This window comes from Notechis scutatus, chromosome 2 (genome assembly GCF_049901735.1).
Source record: "Notechis scutatus isolate UNSWTSFEM ecotype Mainland chromosome 2, rNotScu1.2, whole genome shotgun sequence".
In the NCBI taxonomy this organism is placed as follows: Eukaryota; Metazoa; Chordata; class Lepidosauria; order Squamata; family Elapidae; genus Notechis; species Notechis scutatus.
The window spans coordinates 123196145-123217541 of NC_142010.1; the positions used below are offsets into that span (position 1 = coordinate 123196145).

At 43.5% G+C, this 21397-nt stretch overlaps 1 protein-coding gene across 2 annotated transcripts in view; it reads right to left on the minus strand.

The window, feature by feature from the left end:
• The window catches only part of MAP2K6 (mitogen-activated protein kinase kinase 6), a 105833-nt gene that overhangs the window by 26063 nt on the left and 58373 nt on the right, over window positions 1–21397 (minus strand). Inside the window, exons 2-7 of one of the 2 annotated variants that reach the window (XM_026675810.2) lie at window positions 20714–20780; window positions 7769–7817; window positions 6615–6728; window positions 3704–3823; window positions 2254–2370; window positions 276–327 (exon numbers count right to left, since the gene is read on the minus strand). In XM_026675810.2, the coding sequence (XP_026531595.1) occupies window positions 276–327; window positions 2254–2370; window positions 3704–3823; window positions 6615–6728; window positions 7769–7817; window positions 20714–20780 (519 nt within the window). Of the gene's footprint in view, window positions 1–275; window positions 328–2253; window positions 2371–3703; window positions 3824–6614; window positions 6729–7768; window positions 7818–14368; window positions 14381–20713; window positions 20781–21397 lie in introns of those variants that run through there. The other variant, XM_087956050.1, reaches the window with a different exon arrangement.

A 21397-nucleotide genomic window follows, 5' to 3' on the forward strand; every position in this document is an offset into this window, starting at 1 on the left:
ATTGTTCACTTTGGACCCAGGGTAGTTAAATGAAAGATTTTGCTTCTTTAAAACAAACAAAAATCATGGCTTTTCAGAGGTGAATGTCGATGGCAAGATCCAAGCAGCACTGGAAGTCAACTGGGAAAAATAAAGGGAGGAGAGAGGAGGAAGAGACCATTAGCTGTGGGTCCTGGATTAAATGACCCAGATCTTTGATCAAAAAACCCTGCCCCCCTCTTTCACAGCTAAGAAATATGTGAGAGAATTGAAGTACCAATTTCGTGCTTGCTTACCTCGGTGAATTACAGAGAGTTTACTATGTAGGTGTTCTAATGCTTTTACAATCTGAAACACACAACAGAGAGAATGAGCTGTAGCTGCTGAAGCAGAAATGGTTATTTTCAGGGCACAAGTTCAAATCCCCCCCCCCCTTTTTTTTTTCAACACTTAACCTCAGGTAGAGACAGTCTGGGGTTGGGCGTCTTGGTAATTAACCAGCAGAAGAATGCTGAGCCCGCAGTCTAATACCAATGTAATAAAACATGATTCATGCAGCGTGGCCAAGCTAAAGGTTGATATAATGAGACTTTTTTCCAAGGGTCGAACTCTACCCATCCTTTCTGCATCTTGATGGGGGAAATTTTTTTTTTGATTAGAATTCCAGCCATCTCCCAATGAATAAAATATTTTTACAGCAAGGATCCGTTTGATTATTTTTCCCCTGCAAAGAATTGAGGGGATGTTGGTATGTTGGTTATCAGGCAGGATAAGTTAAAAAAAATCCTTTATCTCATGAGCAAGATTGCAATAAAATAATATGCACCTCCTATTGTCAGTTACCTTTCTGTACAGGTAGTCCTCAACTTACAACAGTTTGCTCAGTGACCGCTCAAAATTACAACGGCATTGAAAAAAAGTGACTTAGGACCATTTTTCACACTTATGACCATTGCAGCATACCTATGGTCACCTGATCAAAATTCAGCCGCTGGGCAACTAACTCATCTTTATGACGGTTTGCGGGGTCCCGGGGTCATGTGACCAACTTTTGCAACCTTCTGACAAGCAAAGTCAATGAGGAAACCAGATTCACTTAACAGCCATGTTATTAATTTAACAACCAGAGCAATTCACTTAACAACTGTGGCAAGAAAAGTCATAAAATGGGGCAAAACACACTTAACCAATTTCTCACTTAGCAACATAAATTTTAGGCTCAATTGTGGTCATAAATTGAGGGCTACCTATATAAACACAAAAAATGTCAAAAGGTTGAACAGGTTTTTGTTGCACCTAAGTTGGTCCTGACCTTCTTCTTTCATGAGAATAGTTTCTTCCCCATTAACAAAAATACTGCCACCACTTCCATCAATGCATTTTCAGGAAGCTTTTAAAGGAAAGATAAGCTATAGGATAATTCTGTGCATCAGCTTTTACTACAAACCATTTTCAAATGTTTTTTTCCCTTTTAAACTGAGGCAGATTGTCTGTGAACTAGCAGATCAGGCTGCACCCAGAACCTTTCTCCTGCCTCAAGGGTTTAAGAAGCTGCAGACTGCAGACAGATAGACTAGTAAAACCAAATAATTACATTTCCCTCCGTGTTCCTTAGAGGTATGAGGAAAGAAAAGGAGGAAATCTACCTCTGTGATTGACAGCTCTGGCTTCCAACCTACAGCTTTCTCCCCCCCCCCCCCTCACTTTTAGCCCCAGTGTTTTGGAAAAGGTATAAGAACCTCAACTGCAATTCACTAAGCAAAACATAAATACAATCCTTTTTTATGTTTGTTTATTTGTTTGTTTGGGGTTTTTACTTTTACAAAACAAATAGGAATGCCTTCATATTTCATAAAACTCTGCCCCAAAATATACAAATTATAAACAATCTTTTTTTTTAAAAAAAAAGTTTCAGAATATCAAGGTATTTAACGCAGAAACCCTTGTATTGTTTATCTAACCCTGGGGAGGCAATTTTCTGTACAAGCACTCTGCCTTGGATTTGAACTAAAATGGTTCATGCGTGAAGCAGGCAAAGTAAGGCCCAAATCAAATTTTACCTTCAATATCTAGCCTACTAATTAAAAGAAACAATCCCTTAAAAAGCACTGTACACGTGATCCCCATTTAACAGCAACTGGGACTGCCAGAACTGCTGTTGCTAAGCAGTGTAGTCACATTGTTGTTGGGTTTTTTTTTTCCTGACTTACAACCACACTGATGTGAAATCATTTTTGGAAGAGAATTACAATTTTTAAAAAGTAGAGCACTTACAGAGACAGCTATTTTCCCTAGGATATCCTCAGGAATTGTTAAACCCCTGTCAATCACTTGCTTGTAGAATTTGTCCAGTGAGGTATCCATCAATTCCATACAAATCCACACATCCCCCTAGACAAATGGGAGTTGGTGAAAGGGGGAACACATTAATGATTATGAGTTTTGACCAGTTTCTATCACCAAAAACATGTCCTTACCAAAACACACATGCATTGCCTCCAAAGCTTTCTTGTCGACTTATGTCAAATTTTTAATAAGGCCGCCTACTGCACACCGCCGTCTTTAGAGCAGGCCTGTCAAACTGGCGGCCTATGGGCAGGATATGTCACAGCGCAGGCCACGCCTACCATGGCTCCGCAAAGGCAAAAAAATGTCATGATACATCACGATCCAGCCCGTGACACAATCGAGTTTGACACCCGTGCTTTAGAGTGACCTGTGGATGCTGGAATATGTTAGAAGGTTCCTTTCCTATTGGGTGGAATGTGAACTCTTTAGATTGACTGATTGATTGATGGAAGCAATGGGCAATAGAAGTGTGGGGAAAGGCACCAGAAATTAGATAATGCTACAAAGAGAAAGTAAATCATTTACAAGCTGTTTGTCAGATTAAAAACTCTGTTTGTTTAATAAAATTCAACCAGAGAGAGGTCTACCTTTTAAACCACGGATTTGATTGTTTCTGAAGAGGATGAAAGGAAGAAAGTTCTGCTGGCCATTTTTTGTTCTTGTTGTTAGGATTTTGCTATTTTAAAAATCTAGCATCATAGTCTGGTACACTAAAACAGCTATAACTAATGCAGCCCAGCAAAGGTCTTTCAGATTTGCCCAGAGCATAACTCTTCGTTAGTGAGATGATTTGGGATTACACATCCTTCCAATACCTCTTTTGCTATTTTTCATTGTGGGACGAAAACACATATTATTCTCCACTGAGCTTTTCATCTTCTAGGTCAAATGAAAATTTTGTTTTCAGAACCTTTTGTCCATGCCTGGTTTTGGGGTTTTTTGTGTGTATACTGAAGATATTTTGTATCAACTGAATTGTCTCCTGGGGTCTTACCGTAACAACTGGTTGTGCGCAATTTGCAAATGATTTAAAGAGCTTGGGGCTTTATTTGATCACCACAAGCTCTCTGCCAGTTATTAAAGCAGTCCATCTTTTTTCACAAGAAGGTACAAGCCAACCCCCCTTATGAATAATCTTTAGCAATTACGGACTGAAGTATTTTGGTTTGTTGTAAGGCATATTAAATAACAGGATAGGATGGAGTTTGAGTAACTGAAATCCATGCATTATTTGGTTTCAGACCCAATCAGTGGTCAAATGAAGGACAAACCTAGGAATAGCCCAGCAGGTTGCCCACTCCCAGGCTAAATGACCATCCAGTTAATCTAGTATAATTTTCTATGTCCTAGATAAAAGCATGCTCTTAAATCCTACCTCTCGAAATAGCGCACCATAGAATGTGACAGTGAAATGACAGTCTACGGTTCTCATAGAAATGTCCAAGTCCATCAATAGTCTCTTCTGTTCCTGGCTATTCACAGTTGCTCTGATGCGCTGGAAAACAAGAGCCAGTTTACATGTTCACTCTTCCTATTCTTAATCATGGATGCTTTTATCAGACAACAACCTGGCTGTCAAAATGACAACATTCCCTCAAAGAGATCTTTACCAGAGGCAAATCTTCTCTTCCTGATCTTACTGGATGGGCAGAATCAACCAAAGAGAGAGTTCCAGACATGTCCAGGCCATTAGCCCTGTAGGTGCTTAAAGAAGATAACTATCTTTTGAATCACACCACAGAATTAACTGGCACTCATTGCTGTTTCCACAGCAGTAGCATTACGCTGGTAGACCTAGGAGTTTGGTTCTTTTATCAAACAAATTTAACCAGTTATTTTTCTAGAGGCTCATCTCTTTTACTGCAGGACAAGGAGAAACTAATACCTGGTGGCCCACCCATCAGAAGCAGGAAGCCTTTAAATTAGGTTAGTTTAAAGGTGGCAGCCACAAATGTTCAAGCCAGCTAACATTGTGGCTCGGGAGTCTTTAATCCCCGAGTCGCAGCATCCTTTGACAAAACTCAAGTGTTTTTATGGCCTTAAATAAGAAGGCTGCAGTCCTCGGCACACTTACCTGGTGGTGGTGGGGGAGAGTAACTTCTTTCCAGTATAACTTATTACTGAGTGCATAAACATAAGTTTAGGCTACAAATGCCCCATAACAGACACTCCAATATGAAGCTTTTTTAAAAGCCTCTTTGTGCCTTTGTGAAATGGGGATGATAACACTTACCTACCTCACAGGCGTAATTTATGTCTGGGGAGCACTGTGAGATCCTCGGATGTGAGGTGCTATAGAAGGGCAAAGGATGATCGTTATTACGTAAGTGCTTGTCTGACTCCGCCCCCCTCCCCCCTCTCTGTTTATTCATTTTTGCTTTCTTGGGTCTTCTATCATTAACAAGGCAACAATGGCAGAGCACTGGGTTAAGAGAGACCAGAAAAAGAGCACCAGGTTTAGGAATGCATTCTTCACCTGCCCCAATCCAATACAGCTCTTTGCATGAATGGCAGCTTTGATGCCATTCTCTGCCAGGATTCTACCATTCATTTTTATGTGTAGGGTTAGCTACTGAATTCTTGCTATCCATGTCTTGATTGAGTGGGCTCTCATACTTCTCCAGTCTCTGTGTTCACTGGAGACAAGCAGGTCTTTGTGAACTTCAGTATCTTCCTTTAGGCATTGGTTATCTCAACAAGCTAAACCACGATTTGACTCTCTAGTTTGATATTACCAAAATATTAAGGGATTACACTATGGTTTAGCAGTAACTTGAATTCGATAATATATTTGTATCAGGCTAGTTGTCAAAACAGTTGGAATCTGTGACCAATGTAATTGATAGGCAGTTTGGCACTCCACAGAAAATTTATATTTCATGTTATTGTAATTGCTTTAAAAACAAGTTCTAGTCTGTTCCCCAAGGCATACCTTACCATTTTCACAGCTTTTAGAAAGGAAACAAGCAAGTCATAATCAATTATATATTGTATGCTAATCACTTTCAGTAGAATCTGCCATCAATATATGCAAGAAATTCTTTTTAAGTGTTTTAATTCAGTGGAACAATGTTTCTTTCTCTTTCTGTTTTAAATTTTCATATTTAAAATATTGTTTATCTTTATTCAGATGACAATTAATCCCAAAATGTTAATTTGGATCATCAACTGACAACTTTATTAACAAAGTACAAAAAGTCATATATTTATGAGCTTTTATGAAATGTAGCTTGCTAGTACTTGATATGAACATAATCATTATTATTGCATGGAAGGAAATTATCTAATGACATGATCTGTATGTGTGATTACCTACCATGAATTCATATTAAAGCAAAAAGCACATTGATGTTCAATTACTGTAATGATATTCAATGGTTATAATATCCAAAGTAAATTCTGAGTATTATTGAATGTGAGGCTTTAAATACGTAATTTTAAATATATGATTGTAAAGACATATTACAAAGATGTGAACTAAGTAGAAGTTCTAAGTCAGTCGGATATTTTTTATTTTTGCAAATAAAATCCTGTTCCGATCCCCGTCACTGGAACGGGACGAAAATGGGGCGCATGGAGGCCGAAAATGGGGGGCGCGGAGGCTGAAAATGGGATGCATAGGCCAAAAATGGGGCACACAGAGTGGCGATAGGTGACGGCAATCCCTGCAGCCTGAAACAGCTGATCGTTGGGAGCCAATCCAACTGACAATCAGCTGCTTGTGCTAATCAGGCTGTGCTGAAGCAGTCTTGTTTGCTGCAAGGAGGCAAATTGCTCGGAGGCAGAGCCCAAAGGGTGAGGGCTGAAGGGTGAGCGGAGCTTTGGAAACATTCACTATATAAGACCCACAGACATTTCCACCTACTATTTTTGGGTGGGGGGGGGGGTGCGTCTTATACACTGAAAAATACGGTATATGTCAATTGGTAAGGAAAAGAACCACAAGTAATTCCTAAAGCCCATTCCCGAGTGACAACCAATTCCAAAAGGGAGAAAGAATATAAAGGAACATTTGATTTTTAACTATGGAAGCAGGATTTATGGAACATAATGCAGATACTGGATCAAATTTTATGAATGACTGCATGTGTATAGATCTAGACAACTTACGATTCACCAATGTACAAATGGGCCAGTGTCTATTTATTTGGAGCTTTCAAAACTGAATGAAATTTGACCATTACACTGTGGCCTAACCCCATCCACCTTGCTGTTTCAAAATCCTAAAGAAAAACTGGGGTGAATTTGGACGGTTAATGCACAACAAGAGAGAATCTTAACTCTACCTTCACTGCCATTATTTGCCCGCTGGGCATATGTCGCATCATCTCTACCACCCCATATGCACCACGTCCTAATTCTGATATTGGCTCCAGGTCATCAGCTTTAACTTCAAAGTTCTGTGAAGAAATAAAGCCAAGAAAACAACAAAAAAGAAGAAGTTAAAAGGCAGATCTTCATTCCAATTTAGCCAAAGCAGGTAACCTGTTTAACTGTCCAGTTTCTTGGACATTGTTTCCCTAAAGGGAAATTAAAATTAAACATTTGATTTTCACACATTAAATAATTTTGCTTTTGTGAGCCTGATCTTTTGCACAGGTTTTTTTTTTTTATCTTTCACTAGATTAGACAAGTGGTTTGCACAAGAGATATTCTCTCTTTGGAATCAAAAGAATAGTAGTTCCCTCTTCCATTCTCCAGATCATTTCAGATGTATTCAGCGCCAGACTTCACCACAGGTGAGAGATGCAGGCAGGTGTGTGTGTGTGTGGACAAGCTCTCTGGATTATGGGCAGGTATGTGGATGTTGTGGGGGCAGGGTGAGGTATCACAGGCAAGGTCCAGGCAGGCACTGCAAAGTACACATTGGTATAAAAGCAATAGGAACAGGAACAACTTTTGATTTCTCAAAGGCTTTCCCACTGATTTTGCTTATAGGAAGCCATCAGAAAACATTGAAAAACACAATCATTTGCTCGTGGCTTGCTGTAATGTCATAATTGCAAGGTGGGCACTCAGCACCCAAACTGAGATCATGTTGCTGTGGTGACACTGGAAAAGTCAGAGCTCTGAGGACCATTTTAAGTCCCCACCACAATCATCACCATTGTAACTATGAATGGTTGCTGAACGAGTGTTTACCTATATTGATGCTCTTAAAAGAAAGCAATTCAATGCCTGTTAAAGCACCCTACATCATTTGTTAAATGTTAAAGCTTTTTGAATGCTGGATTAAACAGGTAAAGGATATAATCAATAAAAATGTAAATAACAAAGAAATAAAATTACATACAGAGAGAGAGAGAAGATACACACACATACACAAACACATTTCTACTGCATTCATCCCTATTCACTTCTTCATTAATTTCCATCTTAGTTCTCCCAATAAGCACACAAGCAGACCTGCCCAGCCCACCATATTTTATCTTCACCATACCTTGTCTCCAATATTAATGCAAGCTTTGGAATCCAAATCTCTAGGTGGCCTGTGAAATTAAGAAAAGTAAAATCAAAAAATAATTTGATTTGCGCTTAAATTCATACCTATGAACACCTGTATAGAAAAATGCATTAATCTACTTAGAGAAGAAATGCTGATTTGGAACGATGTTTTAAAAAAATATTAAGAGAGTTTGGAAATTAATACATTTTAAAATTGTATACTTGGAAAATACTGCTCGTTTAAGAAACTATTACTTGTGTATGTGAATTTCCTGTTAAGTAATTTTTAAAATATGAAGCTAAGTTTAGGAGTTAACAATAATTAGCTATCACAAGAAATTTTGTATCTATCTCAAGTTTTTAAAAGTATTTTAAATTAATATGATTAATGATCAATAAAACACTGCACATTTTTTAATGTAAGAACTTTTTAAAAATAGAAGCAGCAACAATGATAAAAAGGCAGCAACTGTATTATTCAAAGGACCCCCAAGAATAGTTTGTGAACAGGCATAAATATATATTTTAAGCCTAAGAAAATATGTTAAGTGTTAAACACTTACTTAATCAATCTCTTCCATTCTTTATATTATAGGTAAATTACTTTGCTGATCAGTTAAAAAAATAGAAACTGAGGCAATTTTTAAATATTCTTCACAATTCTGCTTGGTGGTTAGAAATTTAAAATTGACAAAATTCTCAAAATGGAGAAAACCCTCCAGGACATCTAGGCTGGGAGGCTAGTAGAGAAGTCCAAGTTCCTAGAGGAAACTTGCAACCTAGAAGACCTGAGGGCAAGACAAGATAACGGATGGAAACTTATCAAAAAGAGGTCCAACCTACAATTAAGGAAAACATTTCCTGTCAATGAAAACTATCAGTGGAACAGCTTGTCTTCAGAAATTATGACTGGACATCCACTTGTCTGAAATGGTTTAGGGTCCCATGCTTGAGCAGGTGGTTGGTCCTCCAAGATCCCTTCTGTTATTATGTATTACATTTCCTCTGATTTCTTTACAATGCAAAAATCCATAGTGTGCTATAGTGTATTAGATTCTGACTTGACACCAGATCTAAAATGAACTTCAGAAGTTCTAGTGTCCAATTCCCATTTAATTATCTATATTATTAATACTATACCTCTCTTCCATGCAAAGTAACCATTTCTCTAACTGCACCAAATATCTCTGGATCATTTCAATGGATAGCAGTTGTCTTTTCATTTGCTTCCCCTGAGCTCCTGTAGTAAGGTAAAGGTTTCCCTGTCCACTCATGTCCAACTCTAAGGTGCGGTACTCATCACTTTTCTTGGCCGAGGGAGCCAACATTGCCTGAAGACATGTTTTATGGTCATGTGGCCAGCATGGCTATACACAGAAGTTTTATGGAATGCCGTTACCTTCACACCAAAGTGATACCTATTATTCTACTCACATTTGCATGTTTTCAAACTGCTAGGTGGGCTGTCAACTTTCCAGCTGACAAGCTCAGCATCTTTAACCACTGAGCCATCATGCCCCTGCACTCCTATAGTACTGTGGTTGAAAGAATAAATAATTCCTCTAAATGATGAATTCCTTAAAATTCCTTCCTTTTACTCACCACAAAAAAATCCACATATTATATTTGGCCTTGATTTCTTAAATACAGCTGAAGTTAGGGTTCATTGTGACTCCTTTCTGCTAACCCTCTGTTTTATTTTAATTGTGTGCCTAGAGAGATATACTGTAAATCTTCAATTTTGCTCATTTAATCTGATCTGGTGAATTACACAGAGAAGTAGGCTTACCGGGAAAATACCTTATTTATCTTGCATTATACCTTATTTATCTTGCAAATACCTTATTTATCTTGTATTATCTATGACAGAAATAGCTCCAAGTAACCTGAGCACTGATGAATGTCATAAATCCCATCTTTTACAAAGGGCCAGCAATGTTTCTTTTTAAAAGGACTCCTGCTTAAGTCAACTACAACTTAACACAGAAAAATCAGAAGATCTTAATGAATGAAGGGAATATATGTGTCCCAGGATAATGAAGCAGGATCCAATCTGAGTCGGTCACCAGGACCATTGTCTTTCAGACCAGACTGCAAGACCATAAGTGAGTGGTCAAACAAGGACACCTGAACTCATTGTTAGCCTCACATTGCAATGAACAAGGACACACATTCAACTTTGCAGCAATCAAGATTGTTGGATGAGCAGGCACAAAAGCAGCCAGGGAAGTGATTGAAACCTGGGAAACAGGCCCCTCGTAAGTCAATAGGAGTGCCGATTTACCACCAGCCTATCAAGTACTTAGAAGGCGAGGGCTGGGCAGCACAAGCAAACAACAGCTAATGACTTAAAAGCCAGCCATCAACACATCCCAGTCAACATCGAAAAAGCCACTTACAACAGGCACTATAAATACCACACACAGAACAGCACACACTCTGCTGGAGAGAAGTTCCCTGAAGATGGGTTCTAGCATAAGTGCTTTCTGGTCTGACACAGATTGGATCCTGCAGAAGATGTTAATCTGAATTCCTTGACGTAATCCAAAGTCCCTATGCCCATGAACTTTCAACTTCTGATGTCAACAGAAACTTGCTTACTGTATTTCAAAATTCAAATAGGTATTTCCTTTTCTTAAATTGTTCTTTTAAAAAAAAGGCTGCTTAACTAACTCAGGACTCCTAAATAGCGATATAGTACTGAAAATTTATTCGCTGTCTGTTTTAAATGGCTTCCCTCATATAACATTAGAATAGTTTTAACCTCCATGAATATTTCAGAGCTAAATTTTGATATGGGGTAAATATGAAAAAGCTATCAATCATCATTACTCCCTATCCAGTTCCCAATCTGCAGCAGTTAATAATGTGAAGTGGGGAAATATTGTGTCATAACAACGTGCAAATACCAGTCACATTATATGAGGGACTAATAAATGACAGCCTGCATACACATGCATACATTCATACATATATGCAGACACAGCTTGTGCCAGTAGCCTTTATGTGTTAGGATAATAGATTAGGATTAATAAACTGGGAAGGTTAAAGACCCACTTTCCTGATCTTTCCTGACTTATTAATGTTGTTGATATTGATTTTATTTAGTGCCTTATATCTGCAAGATGTATTGATTATAGTGCAGAAAACTAGGGCAGTAAGTGTTAGCTTCTGGTCAGAAAGGACACTGTCACTGAACCTTGAAGAAACAAAAAAAATTAGACTGTTAGGGGCTATCATAACAAAAAGAAGCAAGAAGCAAGAGGGTAGAAACAAGCAACAGACTCTTGTGATGGGCCACATCAAATAACCAGAAATGTAACATGTAAACATGGGAACAGTGCAACTTATGACACCTTATTGACAGTGGAAGCTCCTGTAAATCTGCATCTTTATCAGAGAGTTATTTTTACATAGACTTCATAAATAATCTTGTCTAGCTCAATTTATCCATTGATCATTCTACAGTAGCTTTAAACCTTCCCCATTAACTGGTAACTTCTTCCCTACCATGGGCCTATTTAATGTCTGCTGGTGAGACATAGCCACACCTGAGTTGCTATTAATTTCCAGACATTGGTCAATGATATAGGTATGGCCAACTGAAAGCTAAAACAAGGAGAAGAGAAAGAGTTCTGTTCTAGGAAATTGGTCACAAGGGAACATTCAGGCTTAAGAAGTCCTTCTATTGATTGATAGAGCAAGCATCAGGTTCTTGGTAGAGACTGTACTTCTGTTGGTGTTTTGGATGCATTGTTATTGATTGAAAGAAGAGGGAAGCGGGGGAGAAAAGCAAATACAGCCTGCACCCATAATGCAATGCGTGTGTAACCCCTCCACACTCCCCAGGCCCCAGCACATGTGTGCGTGACCTCCACATGTGCAACCCTGCGCATGCGCGCACGTACACCTCATACGCCCCACACATGCGCGGCAGACACCCGACAATTTGGCTGGCGGGAAGCGTGCACACATGCACAGTGGAACTGAGCTGGGGCAACAGCTTGTGTGCCGGCAAAGATGGTTCTCATGCCACTTCCGGCACACATGCCACAGGTTCGCCATCACGGTTATAAAACAGAGCTCCTATTTGAAAGGAAATACAGCAGACATAGTCAAGAGCAAGTGGGGGAAAAGGTTGTTATCCTAGGTGACTGCTAAATTAGAAAGAAACAACAGCTTAACACAATTCAATAAAGTACATCTCTGTGTTATCCAACAAATTTGTCAAGGTATCCTCAAGTAATCATTAATCCAGCAAATGTCAAGGCTCCAAGTCACTCTCCGTGACCCTGTACACTAGGCAAACATTATCTTTTTCCTGGAAGCAGTGCAAACTTCGAAGCTAACAGTTACGGAAGACATAACACAAACCCACAAAACAAGAGACAAAATGGCAAAGAGAAGCTTGGTTTTCCTCCTGGTGATTGTTGCAGATCAAGCAAGAAAATGTTGCCTGACATTTTCATCTACGTCACAGCCTCCAAATGAATGAAAACTCCACAACTGAAGAGTCGAAAAGTTCAAGCAGTGAGCTTGTTAGAATGCAATGTGAAAGTAATCCAAGAACTGTTACTTGAATATGACAGTTTAATGATCCCAATATCCTAAAATGCAATGCAAAAGCTATCACTCACCAACTGTGCTGTGATTTTACAGACACACCCACACTTAAAAGGATATCTCTCTGTAAATTATTTTGTGCTGCTTTTTAACCTACCAGTTTGCTTATTAAAAAAACCAAAAATCAATACTAATAAAGGAGAATATTTGTAGCTCAGGGTTGAAATGAGGGGAGAACACCAAGGGACCCTTCAAAAGTATATATGTACTAGATATATAATTATATATGGATTTGTAAACTATTTACAGCTAAAATGATGTATTATATCTTTTAAAAATACTTCTCATGTATTTTTTCTTTGACAATACATATTTGTATGCCTATATTTTTACTTTTCAGGGTTTCTCTGTCATTATTTTAAAAGTAGTAAAATAATAAATTTTAACAAAGAGCAAGGTCTCTTCCAGGCAGATCTGTCCCTTATAGCTTTCTATTTTCTCTACAGGCATAAATTTCTATGGAGCTTCCCGCTCATTGTTGTCCCAAAGGTGCTTTTTCAAGAGGCAACTAAACTTTCTGGTTTTCTTTGAAGGCATTTTGCTTCTCATCCAAGAAGCTTCTTCCAGAGCTGAAGCAGCTTCTTGGATGAGAAGCGAAACGTCTTTAAAGAAAAACCAGAAAATCTAGTTGGCTCTTGAAAAAGCACCTTTGGGACAGGCATAAATGTTAAGTTCGAGAGGACCTTGAAAGCATGTAAGAACTCTGGGGAAGTGCTGTCCCATTCTGAGAGAAAGATAATTTCTAACATGTGAAACCCCCACCCCACCCCAGTCAGTCCTCAGTAAGTTCATGGTTGCTATGGACCCCCACGCTACCTCTGAATCCACACCTAAAGAAGGCAAACTGAAGTCCCCAATGCCTTAAGTTCTGGAGACTTTATTGCCAAGCTGACCACAGTATCAAGCAGCTCAGGTAGGATAGCCCCTTTGTAGCAGGAAGTTCTGATACAGTAGTCGCAGTCCTAGTTGATCTCTAGAGCTCAACTTCATGAGCAAGATCTCATATCCGGTTTCTGCAAAGCAGTAGCCCCAGAAACCACTGGAGTCCCTTCAAATGACAATCGCAAAGCCACTGCTATACCTCAGAGATGCCTAACAAACGAAACATTGATGGGCATATTTCCAAGAGGCGCAATCCATCTCTGCCCCATGTCCTGCAAGGTTCACATAATACAAGCAAGAGCTAGAGCCATGGTGGCGCAGTGGTTAGAAAGCAGTACTGCAGGCTATTTCTGCTGACTGCAGGCTGTTTGCAGTTCAGCAGTTTGATTCTGACCGGCTCAAGGTTGACTCAGCCTTCCATCCTTCCGAGGTAAATAAAATGAGGACCCAGATTGTAGGGGGCAATAGGCTGACTCTGTAAACCGCTTAGAGAGGGCTGCAAAGCACTGTGAAGCGATATATAAGTCTAAGTGCTATTGCTATATTGTAGATGAGGGAAACTTTATTACAAGCCAAACATGTATTCAGAACCAACAGCTGGAAACTAGGGCAATTAGGTCTGATGGCCAGGCACTGGGACAGACAGAACATGGCAACACCTAACTGTACAGCTCCAACTGGCCCTTCACCAAACACAGGAGACAGGCAACTTCGCCTACTGGATTATCCAGAGGTTCACTCCAAACAATTCTTAATCCGCTGATTCCTGAAACTTTGAACAGACCTGAAAAACTTCCATCCAGTTATCAAACCTCTGCCACCTCCACAAATTTCCAGCAACCTACAGTATAATAAGCCCTTAACTCCTGTGAGCCTGTCCTAAAGATATTAGGACAGGCTCATAGGAGTTAAGGGCTTATTAACATCTTTTCCAGATCTCAGTATCACAGTCCAGCTTTTGCAGGGAACACCATCTGGCTGGTTATTAATTCTGTGCAACATAAGCCCACTGAATTAGCACATACCTCCTTAATTTTCATCAAAGGTCCTCTCTGCTCTCACTTTTAATCAAATGGGCGTTGGTTCTTACCTGACACGCCATTTCTCTGGGAGCCGTGAGGATCATCCAGTGTGTGGGAGGTGCTTCAGTCTGCGTCGTTGTAGGCTGAGCTTAATTACTGAGGATTGCTCCGCCTTCACCACGTGGCTGCCTTGCAATCCCCAGTTTACGCGAAGTCGAGAGTGAATAAAAATCCTGCTCTCCTCTTACTATGCTAAAGGGTTCGTTGGCGAAACAAGACCCCACCAGACGGAAACTAATAAGGGTGGGGCTGGATGATCCTCACGGCTCCCAGAGAAATGGCGTGTCAGGTAAGAACCAACGCCCATTCTCCTGGAAGCCGCTCGGATCATCCAGTGTGTGGGACATACCAAAGCTTGGCTGTCCTACGGGGGGACTCCGTCTGGTTCTGTGATCCCTGTGGTTCCTCGAGGACTCGCTGGAGGACTCATCTACCAACTGAAGCCTCCGCCGAGGCAAATATGTCGATCTTATAGTGTCTAATGAAGGGAGATGGGAAGGCCCAAGTGGCCGTCCGACCAGCATCAGCAATTGGAGCCTGGGTGGCCCCAGCTGCAGAGGTAGCAGCACTTCTGGTGGAGTGTGCCGTTATTCCGCTGGGAACCGGCAGGGCCTGGGACAAGTACGCCTTGGAAATAGTAGCTCCAATCCAGCGGCCGATGGTTGACGGGGACACTTTGTGGCCTAATGATGTGGGCTGAAAGGAGAGAAATAGGGATTCGGATCTCCTGAAGGGTTGGGTACGTTTAATGTAAATGTGGAAGGCCCGTCTTACGTCCGGAGTGTACCAGAGCTTCTCCCTTTCCCGCGAGGGATTGGGGCAGAAGTTCGGAAGTGTAAGTTCCTGTGCCCTGTGGAAGGCTGAGTTGACCTCGGGCAAGAAGGTAAGGTCCGGCCGGAGAACTACCCGGTCGGCATGGAAGATGCAAAGGTCCTTCCTCACCGACAAGGCTGCTTTCTCTGATATTCGCGAGCCGAGGTAATGGCCACCAGGAACGCGACTATGTATGTTAGGAACTGGAGAGAGGATTCCCTGAGAGGCTCAAGGGGTGTTTAATAAGGGCCACCAGGACCTTATTGAGGTCCCAGGTAGGGTATCTGTGAACCGTTGGGGGACAACGTTAGTGGCTCCCCTGAGGAATGCCCTAATGCGAGGGTGGAGGGAAAGGGACCCCAGATTGTCAACACAATGACGGTTGAAAGGGCTGCGACCCGATGCCTCAGGGAGTTCGAGAAGACCTTTCCTCAGACCCTCTTGGAGGAATGTCAACACTTGAGCGATGGAGGGTGAAAGCGGGTTGACCTGGAAACCCTGGCACCACTTGCAAGAACTATTCCAAGTGGCATTGTATATCCGGGTTGTGGAGGTCGCCTGGCGGCTAGAATAGTATCAATAACGTGGTCAGAAACTGCTCCTTTCTTAGACGCTCCCGCTCAACCTCCAAACTGCTAACAGGAGCCACTGAGGATCCGGTTGCTGGAGGGGACCCTGAGAAAGGGATATCCTGATTGGAGGATTTTCCAGGGAGGGGCCACCAATAGGTTGCGGAGGTCCGCGAACCATGGGCGCCTGGGCCAGTAGGGTGCCACCAGAATCAGTTCTGCTTTCTCGGAGATGAGCTACTGGATAACTCTGGGGACCAGGGCTAAGGGAGGAATGCATATAGAAACCCTGAGGGCCAGGGGCAACAGAGGGCGTTGTAGTTCTCAGCCCCGTGGGAGAGGTACCTCGAGAAAGAACCTGGGGAGTTGTGTGTTGAGGGGGATGCGAAGAGGCCCACTAACGGGAGACCGAAAAGCTTGGTCGCTTCCTGACCAGTGATGGTTGGAGGCGCCATTTGGCCTGGTCCACCATGGTCCTGCTCGACCAGTCAGCTAGGGTGTTTAAGACCCCTGAGATGTGCTCGACTTTGAGAGAGAGAGATTGCGCTCCGCCCAACGGAAGAGGCGCTCGGCCTCTCATCAAACGGATGGACTGGGTGCCCCCTTGTCAGTTGACATGGGCCTTGGCGGTGATGATGGCCGTGAGTATGAGGACATGCCGCCCGCGTACCTGAGGGAGGAGTTGCGCAGGGCCAGGTGGATGGCGTGGCGTTCCAACCAGTTTATACTGCATGCCCGTCCTACCTGAGACCATCTGCCCTGTTGCGAGAGTGAGTGGATGTGAGCGCCCCCTCTGGACAGGTTGGCATCTGTGGTGAGGGTGAGGCGCTGGGGCTCCTTGAAGCCATGTCCCTTGTAGATGGCGGGACTGGTCCACCAGAGGAGAGACTTGAGGACCTTTGGAGGCACCTTGACCGTGGTCTTTGAATTACTCTTACCGGACCGTTGGAGCGGGAGCAGGAACCACTGTAGGGACCCTAGTGTGTAACGGGCCCAGGGAACAAAGGAAATACATGAGACCATTTTACCTAGTATCTTAGACAATTCCAAAAGTGTCACCCTTCCTGAACGTCTGATGTGTTTGACGGTTTCCTGAATGTTAAGGAATGTTTCCGAGGAAGGGAAACCTTTCCTCGAACTGAGTCAATGACGGACCCCAAGTGGGTGATCCGTGTAGATGGTAACAGTCGGCTCTTTTGCCAGTTTACCAGGAACCCATGGTCTTGGAGGGCAGAGAGGGTAGCTCTGACATCCTTCTCTGCTTGGAGTCTGGAGTGGAACAGGATGAGAATGTCATCCAGGTAACAATGGAGACGAACCGGGAGGTTCCTGAGGTGGACCGCCAGAGCCGCGAGGACCCTAGTGAAGGTCCTCGGGCAGAGGCCAACCCAAGGGGAGAGCCACATATTGTTAGAGGCGGTGGTTGTAGCAGAATCTGAGGAATTTGGAATGGGAGGGCCGGATTGGGATGTGAAGATACGCCTCTGAAAGATCTATAGAGGCTAGCCGGTCCCCCTGCCTGATGCCCTGTAGAATGGACTGTAGGGTGCATCTTGAACCTGCGGTAGATCAGGTAGCGGTTCAGGCGTTTCAGGTCTAGAATAGCCCTCCATCCCCTGAGGATTGGGGATCACGAAGAGGTGGGAGTAAAACCACTTCCCCGCTGGGATGTTGGGACGGGTTGAATGGCCTGTACGTTGAGGAGATGCTGAATGACTGAATCCATTAAGTTGCGTTTGGTGGGATCCCTCGAAGGGGATGCCATAAAGAAGTCGGGGGCGCTGGAATTCAAGCGCGAGACCAAGTCTGATGGTGTCACGGACCCAGGTATCAGAAGTGGAGGGGTCCCATAGGTCAGCGAAATGCCTGAGGCGTCCGCCGATGGGAAGGGAGGAACAGGGCCTATCTGGTGCGCTGGAAGGCTTCCTCCGGGACCCCTGAAGGGCCGTCTGTAGCTGCCGCCCCTCCTGTTCCTGTCATCTGGATCGGCTTGATCCAGGGGCTGAAGTGGCCGGAAGGAGGGGGTCTCAGATACCTGGGCTGGAAAGGGGACTGGTAGGAGGGTCGGGAGGAACCTCTCCAAAAGGCTTGAGGGGTTCTTGACTCTGACCTCCGAAAAAAAAGGGGGAAGAAGTTTTTCTTGTTTCGGGTTTTGGATAGCAATGGCCCAAGGGCGGTGCCAAATAGTCTGTCCCCTTAATGGGGGCAGTGGCCAGCTTAACGCGTTGTGTTTTATGTCCACCTGCCCGTGCTTGAGCTGGAGCAGGCGGCGAGCTGTAACGTGAGAGGTTATTGCTCGGGCGGGAACTTAACCGCATGGTAGGTGGCGTCGGCCGAGAATTCTGCTGCGGCCGTTAACTTAAGATGTCCTGATGTGCCCTAGTGTTAGAGGGGGGAACATGCTGTTTCAGTTGGCAGAGCCACCGGATCGAGGGCCTGGTGAAAAAGGAAGCGGCCGTGGCCGATCTGATAGCCCAGGTGTCAGCCTGATGAGCCCTACTCAACGGCAGTTCGGACCTCTTGTCCTCGGGTTTTAGAGCCTCCAAGGGGTCACTGGGGAGGATGAGGATACTAAGCCAACGATGGGTTCGACTACCTCGGGGTGTTAAGCAAGTTGCAGAAGCTCGAATCGAGGTTAAGAACCTCTTGTCCTGACTGAGTGGGGCAGGGGAGCTCTTATAGAGTCCACTGGTCTGAGACTAGGTCGTGAAATATGGGTGGGACCGGAATAACTTCCGCCTCCACCACGGGTTGCCCTAAAACGGGCGTCCTCTTGTCCCTCTGCCGGAGGGGGAGAGTGAGGAGGACTGAACAGATAGGCCAGAAATGCTTTTGGCCTTAAATATCCGGGATTTAAACATGTGTGGCTTGAACAAACCCACAAGGTGGGTTGATCGGGAGTGAGGCCTCGTCCTCGGACATGTCCCCTTCCATCGGGTCTATCTTCGATAGGGGTTCCCCTTGGTGTATGGACCCCATTCAAGATCTTCCTCCTTCCCGAACCGAACCAAGTCCTCTATAGCCTTCTCCATTTCCCCTGGGAGGGGCTGTCCCCTATAAAGGTACCCTATAAAGGTACCTGACCATGAGTGGGGTCCAATCTAGGCAAGGACCTGACCGATGGCGAGTCGTGTTTGGGCGCCATCGAGGGGGACCGGACCTGGACATCTGTTAAAGGCCCTCTGCTATCCCCTGGCGGATAGCCTGTTCCATCCATGCTTGCATGTGCGCAGGAATCTCGACATAGGCGGCCTCCTCCTGGCGCAGGCCAGCGGCCGTGGGCGTGAAAGTGGCCCGAGCATTCGTCTGGTTGTTGGTTCGGGCACCTGGTGTCCCTGTAAGCTGCGCCTGGAGAGGGAAGAGGAATCTGGAGGAGGGGGTGTCTGGAGGTAGAAGGAAGGGGGCTGGGGGCACTGGTTGTGCCTCTCTAGATCACCTGTCAAATTCTTTCTCCAGTGCCCTATGGCGCCTTAGGCGTCTCTCTGAGAAGCCTTGGAAGTTTCCTTAGAGGCTTCCTTAGCCTGTCTGCGCAGGTGGTAGGACTGAGATCTGGCCTTCAACGAAGGGCCTCTAGTGGAATTGTCATCTGCCATTATAGAAGAAAGGACTATAGCTCCAATTTAAGGCGGTTGGCTCGCCAAGGATTGCCTACAACAAAGGCCGGGTGTCCTTTCAGCTGGCCCGCACCCCTTTTGGAATTTAGATATGTAAGTTCTACAATATTGTTATTGTTATAATTATTAATATAAATATATATACCTGCTTATAAGCACTGTATATGTACTCCAATCAGTGTTGGTAATGCGTTATTGCCATGTACCAATAGATATATATGTATATCTCTATATAATATTTCATTATTATAATTATATTATTATTATTATTATTAATTATTATTATTATTATTTATTTATTTTTCATATACAAGAAATGAACAGGGATCTGTTCAGTGCTCCCAGGAGGGAGTGACCTCAGATACAATGCTAAAAATCTCCAATTGGCCAAATAAACGCCTGAGGCTGGAGTGAGGCCTCTGGCAGCTGGAGCTCCCAGGCACAAACCGGGAGGGATAGGCTGCGATTTTCTGCTCTGAGCCTGCTGCGGAAAGCCAACAAGATAGCCAATTAAATTGAATCTGCAGTAGCTCTCATAGGCTGGCAGGCCTACAACAGGAGCTAGCCCCTTCGCAGCCCAACGAGGCCTATTAGAATGACGCCCGTTATACACGCGGCGGCGCCCAAAATGGTGGCCGCCACCTACTCTTTAATCCCGGGCCGCTCAGAGCGCTACATAAGCCTCTCCGGCACACCTAGGAGCCGAGCGAGGCAGCCAAGTAATTTTCGCCCCTTGCTGGGGCGATCGGGCGTTTGGTGGGGGGAACACCAGCTGCGCTTATCAGCGCGATCGATAGAGCCGCTATGAGAGTGGCGCAAAACAGGCGGCAGGCAAGGAGCCGAATTGCAAGGGGGGAGGATTGGCGCCGGAGCGCGAAACCACCCGCTCTCTATCCCCCTGGGGCAAAGAAACGCGCTCCCTCTACAGCCACCCCAATTGCGCAGAGGCTAAGGGAGAACCAGGAAATAAAGGGCAAACCTGAATAATAAGGAATCTGCTTGAATCGGCCAAAGAGTGGGAGATACACAGCCTAATCTGACGAAGGCTGAGCGTAAACTGGGGATTGCAAGGCAGCCACGTGGTGAAGGGCGGAGCAATCCTCAGTAATTAAGCTCAGCCTACAACGACGCAGACTGAAGCACCTCCCACACACTGGATGATCCGAACGGCTTCCAGGAGAACATAGCACTTGCAACAAAGGAAAGCTGATAAGCCACTCTAGCAGTCACCCTTCAGATCTGTTAAAATCTGATGAAACTCATGGAATGAAGAGGGGGATTGAGGTTGAACTACTCCAGCCCCCACCCTCTCCTGTCCCTCCCCCATCCCTCCATAACAATATTAAGTTATACATACGTGGAGCTTGTCTGTGGTTGTTCAAATGCTTCTTTAGGAATTTTCAAACCTGGATTTTTCTTCTTGCCTGAGAAATTGAAAAAAAATGCATTAATTTGTTTTATTAAGGTTTAGCCTCATCTTGCAAAGTCTGCCATAGACATCATTACTTTTCTTGAGGAATACTTGAGAGTGCAAGGTTCAGCATATAAAAAGTCCTTTGCTGAAACTTATTTCCTGCCTCAATAAGTCCTAATATATTTAGGAATCTATCTGAGTATTCTCAGTACTGTATTAAGGATGGCAGAATGATCCACCATAACCCATCATTTTTTATTAACACTCAGTAGAAATCCAAGCCTTAAAATTATCTGGAGAGAATGAGACCCTGATAGATGATGCATGTGTAAAACCTGAAAAGCCAAATGGCAAGTCTTCAAAGAAAAGAGCTTTTTTGCAGAGCCTTTTTAATACACTGCTCAAAAAAATAAAGGGAACACAAAAATAAGACATCCTAGATCTGAATGAATGAAATATTCTTATTAAATACTTTGTTCATTACATAGTTGAATGTGCTGAAAACAAAATCACACAAAAATTATCAATGGAAATCAAATTTAGCAACCCATGGAGGTCTGGATTTGGAGTTACACTCAAAATTAAAGTGGAAAAAAAACACTACAGGCTGATCCAACTTTGATGTAA